General features: G+C 48.1%; 1 protein-coding gene across 1 annotated transcript; it reads left to right on the top strand.

The window, feature by feature from the left end:
• Positions 1 to 114: 114 nt before the first annotated feature.
• Positions 115 to 1,969, top strand: LOC132007769 (small integral membrane protein 10-like protein 2A). Its single transcript, XM_059386120.1, has one exon. The coding sequence runs from the start codon at positions 392 to 394 to the stop codon at positions 617 to 619; it is 228 nt and encodes a 75-aa protein (XP_059242103.1). The 5' UTR covers positions 115 to 391; the 3' UTR covers positions 620 to 1,969.
• The last annotated feature ends 9,563 nt before the right edge of the window (positions 1,970 to 11,532 follow it).

Raw genomic sequence — 11,532 nt, 5'->3', positions numbered from 1 at the left:
CCGGGAAAGGCACGTGCCCCTCCCCCTCTCTTCCCTCCTCCTCCTCCCCTTCCCCTCCCTCCTCCTACCTCCAGCCTCTGGTCCCCACTCCGCCCCCCACCCGGCCCCCCTCCCTTCCCCGTCCCGGGGCTCGCGAGCTCCGGCGCCCCGCCCACCCCAAGGCAGCTCAGCCTTGCGGTCCCGGCGCAACACCGGCCACCGCAGATCGTCGATCGCTGCGGCTGGGAAGGAGGGTGTTCGCGGTGCAGCGCGGCTGGCATCTGCGGCTGCCCGGTGGGCCCTCCGCACCGACTGCCCCCGCGCGCGTTTCTCGGTCCGTCGATCGGTGGGTCGGCACAGGTTGCTAGAAGCCCCTGGCTCCCGGCACCCTCTGGGAGGCGACACCAGACCGATGGCGGCTCTGTCGGCGGCGGCGGCGGCGGCGGCGGCCCTGTCGGCCGTGGGGGTGCGGCTGTCGCGCTCGGCGGCGGCCCGCGGCTCGTACGGCGCCTTCTGCAAGGGGCTGACGCGCACGCTGATCACCTTCTTCGACCTGGCCTGGCGGCTGCGCACCAACTTCCCCTACTTCTACGTGGTGGCCTCCGTGATCCTCAACGTCCGCCTGCAGGTACACATTTAGGGCAACTGGCTTTGTGGCCTTCGGGGGTCCCGGAAGGATGGCTGGCTTCCATCCCCGGCTCCCCCGCTCTGGAGCACAGCGGCCAGTAGGGTCGCGCGGCGGTCTCGCCGGGCTGCCTTCCCACCGCCTTATCTTTCCCTGTCAATGGGCGGCTAGAAATCATCGTTTGCAGAAAGCCTATAGCATAACCAAAAAAGCCGAAGATAGAATGAAAGGGTGATTCTCTAGGAAATAGTTCAAGGAGCAGGAAAGAACTTTAAACTCTGAAAATCCTCAGAAATACTTGCGACGTTCTTGCAACCGTAAAACCCCAAACAGCGCGAACGAGAGGAAAGCGACGGTGGTCCCAGGATGCCCGGGGGCGGGGTGTGTGGGGGGGGGTAACAAGAGGAAAGATTGCTAAGGACCGAGAGGTAAACTAACTGTGTAACAACGGTCCAATTGGGAAAGCAAATCTCCCAAAATGGAATAAGATGTGAACAGACTTCAGCTGAATGGAATGAATTCCAAGCCGTTAGATGGATTGAGATGGACGCTGGAGGGAATTAATAACTTGATGGAAGACATGTCTTCATCCCCCAAACCGAGTCAATGGCGAACAGAAGCTACAGGGCAAAACAAACATTTCAGACTGTGCAAGGAAAGCAGGCTTCGAAAGGGAAGCAACCTCAGACGCGGCCGGGTTTTGAACAGCTGCCAGGAGTGGGAGAAAGGGAATCAGCTCGATCACGGATGGGCACGTGCGGCGCTCGCAGAGACAAGTCATCCGGTGCAGCTCAGCTCTGCAGTGAACCGTATTTGAATAATCATTCCGATGGAAACAGAAGTTATGGTTTTCCGTCTTTAGACCAAATCGGTCAGCTAAGCTGGGAAGACTTCACGACGGTGGTAAGACCGGATAGGAAGGTTAGCCTCTCTTGGACAGTTGGGCAGACAGGAGGAAATGGAGCGGTGGCGTTATTCTCACGAAGCAGGGAGTCCAGATGGTCTCTAGTTCAAAGAATAAAGCAGGTTTAGGGATCCTATTATTAAAGCAAACAAGGTAGCCAACAGGAGATTTAAAAATAATGATTCAGCCATAGTGAAGGGTGGAGGGGATATTGGGAAAGCAGGAAGTTAGAATTCCTTCTGTTACCAAGTCAAAAAAGTAGTAATAAAAGCATATTCTTAAGAAAGGAGGTAACCACTAAACAGGTATAAATGTTTTTGCCTCTGGCTTGGGGAACTGCATTGAGCAGGATGGGCAGGGATTTACTACTTTTCATTATATGCCTTTTTTTCACTCTTGGATTTTTTGCAAACTATGTATGTATTGCTTTGATTAAAAATTAAAAGTTCTTAAAAACTGAACTGACTGCAGTTAGGAGAACATTTGGGGGAGGGGGGCCGGGAATCGCCTCAGAAGGCCAGAGAGATTCTGCCTTCCTACCTTTGTGCAGCCCTGTTATGTGCACGTGTATCCTAAAATGTTTCTGAACAATCCCACGGAATATGATTCCCTTGCTTTCCATGCAAACATTAGACTCCAAGGAAAAGCTTTTAAAGCCCAGAGCTTCCTCACTCCCTGAAACTGCATGAGCAAATTTCTGCAGCAACGTATTTAAGGTTAAAAAAAAAAAAAAGATTTATTTTATAAAACTTGAGATTTTTCCAAACTGCTTTCCAGGTTTATTGAGGCATAAGTGACATATCACATTGTATAAACAGAAGCTGCCCAGTGTGTTGGTTTGATTCACTTCTACACTGCAGTGGGATTGCCCCCAGCCTTTGCTGACCTCTCCCATCACATAATTACTGTTTCTTGTGGTGAAAACAGTCAAGATTCTGCTCTTAGCAACTTTCAAGTGTATAATAAAATATTAACTAGGATCACAATGCTGTGTCTTAAATCCCCAAAGTTTTGTGTGTCTTCTAACGGGGAGTTTGTACCCTTGGACTAACATCTCCTCACTGCCCTTTAGCCCCCATCCTCTGTTTCTGTGGCTTTGGCCTTTTTCGATTCCACTGATCCATGAGATCAGACTGAACACTGATGGACACTTCGACGAGGTGCTTACATTTTAGTATCGGTCGTAAGAGCAAGCAGGTGGAACAAACCAGATGTCCCATGCCAGTGTGGGGGTGCAGGGCAGGCCACCCTGAGAAGAGCTGCCTTGGTATGACCTTGACTTTGAGTCAAAGGCAGTCAGAACCCAGCAGATGCCAGAAAAGCTCTAAACCTCCCCATCAATTGCCTGCCTGTACTGGGAAGCAAGCTTGAAACAGTCCTCTTTTTTTTTTTTTTAAAGATTTTATTTGGGGCGCCTGGGTGGCTCAGTGGGTTAAAGCCTCTGCTTTCGGCTTGGGTCATGATCCCAGGGTCCTAGAATTGAGCCCCACATCGGGCTCTCTGCTCAGCAGGGAGCCTGCTTTCCCCTGTCTCTGCCTGCCTCTCTGCCTACTTGGGATCTCTCTCTGTCAAATAAATAAATAAAATCTTAAAAAAAAAAAGATTTATTTGAGAGAGTATGAGCTGGGGGAGGGGAAGAGGGAGAAGCAGACTCCCCACTGGGCAGGGAGCCCGCTACACGGGGCTCGATCCCATCTGAGGACCCTGGGATCAGGACCTGAGCCAAGGCTGACACTTCAGGGCTTCAAGGATTGAGCCGCCAACGAGGTGCCCCAGAGATTCCTCTTTACCCAAAAAACTGATCTGCATACCAAGATGATCTTTGTTTTCCAATCATCTCCCCCCTTCCTAATGGTCTTTCTCCCCTTTTATTTTCAGACCCTACCCCTCTCCCTTCCTGTAAGCTTCGTGTTGCCTCACTGTTTCTGCAGTGTCCTGTCGGTGTGGATTCCCTGCTATTAAATTTGATTTTCTGTTAATCTATAGCATGTCAGTTTGAGTCTTAGTTGGACAGGAAGGACCTTGAAGGGCAGAGGAACTTCCTTCCCAACAGCAGGACTTTGGTTTAATAAAAATAGCACAACTATACAATGGAGTACTGTGTAGCCATTAAAAATAAGGGATTCTATTGGATCAAAGTGAAATGAATCTAATTGATGGAAACTCCCCTCACAAATGGCTTGTGATAGAGCCAGTGGGACACACACACACACACATACACACGTACAGATGTATACACGGATATACATTCGTAAACCCTAGCACTAAGTGGAGTGAAACGGTGCCTGGGTGGCTTAGTTGGCTGGGTGTCTGCCTTCAGCTCAGGTCATGATCCCGGGGTCCTGGGACTGAGTCCCATGTCCGGCTCCCTACTCAGTGGGGATTCTGCTTCTTTCTCTCTCTTTCTGTCTCTCTCAAGTAAATAAATGGAGGGACACCTGGGTGGCTCAGTCCGCAGCGTCTGCCTTCGGCTCTGGTCATGGTCCCAGGTCCTGGGATCCAGTCCCGCATCGGGCTCTCTGCTCGGCTTCTCCCTCTGCCTGCTTTTTTTAAACAAACAAATAAAACCTTAAAAAAAAAAGAATACTTGGAAATGCTAATGCACCCTTAGAGTAAGCCGTGGGATGTTCTAAGCACTATGTGTGTGTGTGTGTGTTTATATATATATATAAATATATATGTATGTTTATATATGTATATATGTATATGTGTACATATGTATATATACAGTATTATTACTAATAGGAGGCATTCATTGTGATGATTAGTTTTTAATTGTGTTCTTATTACTTAAATTGTGAGGCCATTGCATTTTTGGTGTAAGATTCACTATCCAGTGGGTGCCACAGACGCTGGAATTTGGGGGAACCTGAGCTAGGCTCTCAATTCCTGGAAGCCCCTTCTAGCGCTACTGGCCTCACACAATGGAGGGCCACAGGGGCTCAGCCACTGACAGAGGATTTGAATTCTAACCAAGGAAACTCATTTATTTTTTAAAGATTTTATTTATTTATTTGACAGACAGAGATCACCAGTAGGCAGAGAGGCAGGCAGAGAGAGAGGGGGAAGCAGGATCCCCACCGAGCAGAGAGCCCAATGTGGGGCTCGATCCCAGGACCCTGGGATTATGACCTGAGCTGAAGGCAGAGGCTTTAAGGTACTAAGCCACCCAGGTGCCTGGAAACTTATTTTAATGAGATATTAAAAGCATTCCCGGGGCGCCTGGGTGGCTCAGTGGGTTGAGCCTCTGCCTTCAGCTCAGATTGTGATGTCAGGGTGCTGGGATCGAGCCCCGCATCGGGCTCTCTGTTTGGCAGGGAGCCTGCTTCCCCCTTTCTCTCTGCCTGCCTCTCTGCCTACTTGTGATCTCTGTCAAATAAATAAATAAATATCTTTTTTTTAAAAAAAAAGCATTCTTTATAGCAAACGCTCAAATAAAAGCAAATTGGTCTCAACGTGGAAACTGTAACTAATTAAACATCACTTTATTCTCAGAAAACACATCTCCTTGCCCACAAACGAAGATCAAATACACACATTTCTAAACAATTACAGTTTAAAACTTTTAAACTGCAAAGAGCACAAGGCTTTTTGTTTTGTGTTTCACTTTTCAAATCATTTCCCCTAATTCCCCACAGGGATAACTTCTCTCACCCCACAGCCAAAAAAGCCCCAAACCAAAAAAACAACAAAAACCACAAAAGACAGCCTGTGTAACTACAGTATTCTTAGGTTTATTAACCTGTTCTCTTCCATGCTCATCCGACCTTCGAGAGCTGAATATCTCTGGCAAGGTTTACACTGACTTATTATAGTAAGAAACAGTTCTCTTGAGCACAGCTAATACTACCCTAGAGCAAGAGAAGATATCCTTTAACTCACACTCCCCTATGCAATCCTACGAAAGCATTGGACGGGTAGGAGCTCCTCCTGTCCATGCTAATATTTCCTACCTTGACTCTATCATTTCCCCCTTCCAGGGCCTCTCCTGATTTGACCAACATCTGACTTTACAGGCACAAACGCAGCTTCCAGACCCAGGACTTCTCCGCCTGGGCCTTCTCTGTCACCCTTGACCCCCTTCCTTGGACACGGTTCTGTGACTGCCTTCAGACTCAAGACTGGTTCTGGTCGCCTGAATGACTACTGGCATTGACGCCTTTCTCCAGCATCTCAAAAAGATTCTCTAGAATCCTTGTCCCCAAGACATGGGTAGAGGTGGTGGGAGACTTGTAAACTTTGTCTTCCAAGACATGACTTACCAGAAGTCTCATTTTGGGTGTTTCTACTGCAAATCTGAGAACCTCACTTCAAATCCTTCCTGAAAATGGCTTGAGAACCTGAAGGTCAGGTTCACAAGCCAAATTTTGTTGAACTGAAGGATGTGAATGACTCTGGGCAAGCTGACCAAAGTCTTCAAAGGTGGAGGCCACTGGACAAGGAAGGATATCCAATATTTCGGGGCTTTGCCAGATGCTAATGTCTTTCCATCACCTGTATTTCCACTGCCGTGGCCTGGAATAGTGAATCCCGGTGATTCCTGGCAGTTCCCAAAAGATGGGGATATTAAGTAGATAGAAAAGTAATGTAGAGAGTTATAACCTTGCACTCCTTAAATTTCTAACATGTACAAACACCCTTCTAACATTTATAGGATTCTAAAAACATTTCCTCCCAGCATAACTTAATTACCCGACACAACCAAGAACTATGCATACAAACATTCCCAACTATCCTAGCTGGGGGTGAGGTGTTGGAGCCTCTGTTTATAGTTCAAGTTCTCCCAGTGATGACCCTTAATTCTCAAGCTGTGCCCTTATCCCAACTTGATATTGACATTCTGCAATACCATGACCTAAAGGGTGAATTCATCACTACTACACTATCCTATTTACAATACTAAAGAAGAGGTGAGAGAGTTGAAAAAGCAAACAGACAATCAACCGGGAAGCACAGGTGGAGGGTATAGTCCTGATTTATGCAAAAGCCACGAGGTGGTCCTGTCCGTTTATGACTTCTCTATCAACCCTGCGTGGTTTTGTTTTTTTTTTTTTTTTTTCCTTTCCTCCTGGGAATGCTCAGGTCTTCCTTCCTGAAGAGGCTGAGCCGTTGATGGTCCTCTATAGGATCACAAGCCTCTGTTCTGTGCCCCCTCGGGCTTGTAGTGAAGAAGGCACCTTGGGGTATCTCCTGGGTCTCGTTCATATTCCCACTTGTCTTCATTCTATAGCATGAACACCATGATCACCTGTTTAGAGCGACTCCAGCAGCTCAGAGTGGTTTCCAATTCAGTGGAACCATGGTTTCAGATCATACTGGATGTGTTTCTTCTGGGGAACTAAAACCTCGAAACCAGCAGAGTAGCAGGAATGAGAAGTCAAACTTGCCGATGGCTCAAGCACAATGACGAGAAGCCCTTCCTTGATTCCCACCCATCTTTTAGGCTTGCAAATCTTGGCAGTGGGAGAAACAGCACTGTATGTTGGTTGCTGGTTCATATTCTTTATTACATCCTAGCGCTCTGCCGTGATTCTCCTGCTAGGGCTTGCCACAGGCTGCATAGAGCTTCCTGGTTTACCCTCCAACATTTGGGGCCACTCTGGCATCCGCCAGATGATAAGGGCCAAGGTGCAGAGTGAACTAGCCCGGGAGCGGCCCCTGCTGGAGAGCCTGTTTCAGCCGTGGGTGCACATGTTCTCATTACTCAAGCCTTGGATGGTGGCAAAGAATCTCTGCAGTTCCCATAATGATTCACTATGACATTTTACTTCGTCTGTTGATAAGGGGCGGGAGCACTCATTGATTCCATTTGCCCCTTCTTATGCTATACCCCCTTCTCCGGGAGCCAGGGAGCCAGCGCGGCTGTATACAGGAGGCAGACGCTGGTCTCAGGCTGCAGGTTTCTGAAGTTGGGAGGCCTGCCTGGGCAGCCTGTACCCGTGGGGTGAATAGGAAGAAAAGGGTGGAGGCAGCCTCCCACTCCGTACCTCTGGGCAACCCTCAGATGGCGCAGAAGGAGACTACAGTGCCTTCTGGGACACAATGTGCTGCAGTATAGAGCTCAGAGGAAACCACAGGACCTCTGGGGGGCCCTGGCAGCTGCCAGCCACTAAGGAACACTTCACCTGGATGGCCTGGGCTGGGCACTTGGTCTGGCGCGTTTCAAAGGGCACTCAGGGGCGCCTGGTGGGCTCCGTTGGTAGAGCATGCAACTCTTGATCTCAGGGTCGTGAGTTCAAGCTCACTTAAATAAATGAATAATTAATTACTTAATTAAAGGGCACTCAGATGTTCCTCCCTCTGAGGGGTTCTTAGTCACAGTGGTCGGGGACAGGGGTGCACCCAGAGGCTAAACATCAACAACAATAACAGAACGTTACTCTAGGCCAAGTGCAGATGTTGCCCAACGCCAAGTCTACCAGGTAACTGGTAGAATCAACCCAAAGGAGGGGCTCAGGGTCCCACCAGGCCCACTGAGCGGCAGACTCAGGGAAGAGCTCCATTTCCCCCTAAATGCCATCGGCACCCCCTCTCCTCCACGGTAGGTACTCCTGCAGGGGTGTTCCGGGTCCCTTGGCACCAGCATGGATGGAAAGGCACTTTACAAGTAGCCTCTGAAAGGTCTTGGTTGGTCCGGCTCCCAGTTGCAAGTTGCCAAGGTCAACGGGCAGAGGTGCTTTCAGAACAAGGCCAAGGGGAAGGTTCACCTGTGTTATAGCAAATTTCTCCCTCAGGTTCACCTCAGTGTCTCCCCATTATAAGGACCCTGAGTCAATGTCAATTGATTCATGCCTTGGGACTGTATGTGAGCTATTCCTCCGGCTGTTACACTGGTATGGTGATTCAAATTCTTGACGCCTCTGTTGGCCAGACCTGAGAATCTTTCTGGTTATACAGATCAACGGAGGCCTTGGTGGACTGTCCACGGATTCCATTCCTGGGGACTCCAAGCTTAAGGATCCGTAGTCAGAGGTCTCTGTATGTGTGGTACTCTGTTCGGGCCGGCTTGGCGATTGATACGGCATGGGCTGCATAGCTTAAGCAGCAGACATTCATTTTCTCCTAGCACTGGAGACTGAAGTCCAACCAAGATCAAGGGGCCCGCAGAGCTGGTTTCTGGTGAGGCCTCTCTTTCTGTTGTAGGAACAAGGCAGGTCATCCCAAGGAGGGCCACTCTGGCATGAAATTATTTTGAGCTGAAGGCAGCAGAGACCCTGTGGGCTCAAGAGACATTTTTGCCCCTCCTTTAACGACATAGAAGAATCTAAATCAGGAGGTCTTTCCCAGAATAAGAGTTATTACCAGAGATACATTTTATCTGAGAGACCTATCTGGATGGCAGGCCAAACATGTAACTACCAATATCTGCTCTTTTTATCACCCCATGAAATGCATCCCTTTCCTCTGAAGTCCCAGACCCCTGCCCTCTTCTGTTTAGTTCAGGATGACACATAGACCTCCCTTTGCCTGTCTTTGGAATTTCCAGGTCAATGTGGAGTCCCTGTATGTATCCTATTACATTTGATTGTCAATATGTCTCTTGTTAATTTGATTCGTAATCTATCTAGAAGGACTCTTGAAGGGGAGGGAAATTCTTCCTCCCAGCACTGTCTTATAGTTGGCCGCCTTCTCACTGGGTCCTTACATGACTTCTCTTTACGTGTGCATAGAAAGAGATCTCTGGTATCGCTTCTTCTTCTTTTTTTTTTTTTTAAAGAATTTATTTATTTATTTGACAGAGAGATCACAAATAGACAGAGAGGCAGGCAGAGAAGGAGAGGGGGAAGCAGGCTTCCTGCTGAGCAGAGAGGCCGACGGGGGGCTTGATCCCAAGATCCTGAGATCATGACCTGTGTCAAAAGCAGAGGCTTAACCCACTGAGCCACCAGGTGCCCCTTTCCTCCTCTTCTTGGAAGTACACCAGTCCTACCCTTATGACCTCACTTAACCTTAATTACCTCCTTGAAGTCCCTAGCTCCAAATATTAGGGCTTCAACATATGAACTTGGGGGAGGCTTGGTGGGGGGACACAATTCAGTGCATAAGAGCATGGCGGAACACTCCCAGGTGTCTGTTAGGTACCAACACCCATTCTGCTGCTGATGTGAACTGCCACCACCTAGACTCTATTCTTGGCTCCGTCCAACATGCTACAAACCAGACAGCCCAGTTGAATGGCACCTACTTTTCACCAGCATCCTCATCTAGAGAGAAGAGCTAGCCAAAGCGCTTTTGCAATTTTCTGATGCTTCACTCATCCACTAGTTTCTTGAGGCAAAGGTTACAGGACAGACACATTCCTTTGGAGGGCAAAGTGAGGGGGTGAAGGGGCGGATGCCCATGGGATACAACACAGTATTCTCATGTTCAGAAATCTTGATTCTCTTCCCCTACCTTATGCTCTTGGGTTCTAGCCCCTCAGTGCCCAGTATCACAGGGTAGCAGATGGTCCAGGTTTGCGTTAGACAACCCAGAAAGCAGAATCACAGCCTGCTACTTGATCCCAGCACAGTGAATAAAATTCATGAATGTCTACATTCTGCATTTAACTCTGTTCCTTGACCAACCCCGCATCTCACTTCCAACCCCAGGGAACATGCCTTAAGTCAACTTAGAGGGATGACAGACTCTTTGGATGGTGGATACTATACTCTCCATGAGGTAGCTCTTTCCCCTCTGCACACAAACACAGAACAGACAGCAATGACTGACTGGCTCACACCATGAATTAAATGACCATCGGATCCTTCTCAGTGGATCTGGAACAACCCTATCTTCACACTAATAAGCACATCTTCTCTACTTGGGGAGGAAGGAGAGTAGCAAATGGTTGACTTCAATATTTATTGCCCCCTACAATGACTAGTGCAAGCTGATCATGATTCTACCATTCTTTCTGTCAGCAGATGGAAAAAAACCCCACTGATCCAATCAGGACCAGTGAAATGTGAAAAGTGCACTGGGGTGTCTCCAAGAAAGGTCTCTCTCCTAAGAAGTAAATACACAGAGGTGTGGTCCTTCTTTCCCTGTGGTCCCTTCTTTCCATTTTCCCCTATTGTTAGGTCTGGAAGTGTCCCCTGGGAATTATTGTAGCCATCTTCCCAAGAGCTGGACAGTAATACACCCCGTCCTGGAGGATGACGGATCTGAGGGAATCACAAAAAAATCGAGCTGAAGCTCTGTGTCCAGAGCCTGCTATACTTCTGGACGTCTTCCCGGACACCACACAAAAAAAAAAAAAAAAAAAAAAAGGAAGCTCTTACTGATTGTGTAACACAGGTGTTTGAAATGCACACGTGCATTTCCTGTGTCTGGGTTTGGGATGCTATGTCTTGCCCAACATAAATTGAGTCACTGAAGTCAATGCCATCATTCAAACTATCACTGATTTATTGAAGGAATTCAATGAAAATAAATCAGATGGTGAAGGCCGAGGGAAGGGAGGTGACTTGCTCAAAGTCACTTTGGAAGTTAGTAGCAGATAGAAGACTAGAACCCTGGTATTGGCCTGGAGAGTCTGAAACTTTCCAGATATTCTAGGATTCTGATGAAGACCAGTTAGGATGAGAGAAAAGGTTCTTGAAATGACTGGATCTCAAAAGGCATCTCTCCAAATGGTTCTTCATGAGATACATTTTTCAAAGTGTTCCTTCTCAAAGAACATATCGACTAGCAGGTGGCTTAGGAAAAGCGGTTGTCTTGGCTTGACCTATCTCTGTGCCTGTCAATCAGGACGAGGCCTCAAGAGGCTCCATGGGAGCCTGCTGTCCCTTCCCCTGTCTCTTCCCTGACTAGACATCATTTTCCCTCAGTTCTCCAGCTTCCAGGCTGAAAGCCTGGCCTGTGAGGCATCCACAGAAATAGCCCAGGAGCTCCCTGGTCCAAGGCAACGTATTATGACAGACACTCATTTGACTAAATTGTTATATATCCACACGAATTCATCCAGTTCCAACTTTTCAGCCTGTGAGAACGCAGCCTAAACCAAGAAATAAGAGTGCCATCTAGAGGTCATTCATATTAA

The sequence above is a fragment of the Mustela nigripes genome, chromosome X (genome assembly GCF_022355385.1).
Source record: "Mustela nigripes isolate SB6536 chromosome X, MUSNIG.SB6536, whole genome shotgun sequence".
Taxonomy (NCBI): domain Eukaryota; kingdom Metazoa; phylum Chordata; class Mammalia; order Carnivora; family Mustelidae; genus Mustela; species Mustela nigripes.
This window is presented reverse-complemented; position numbering and strand designations above follow the sequence as displayed.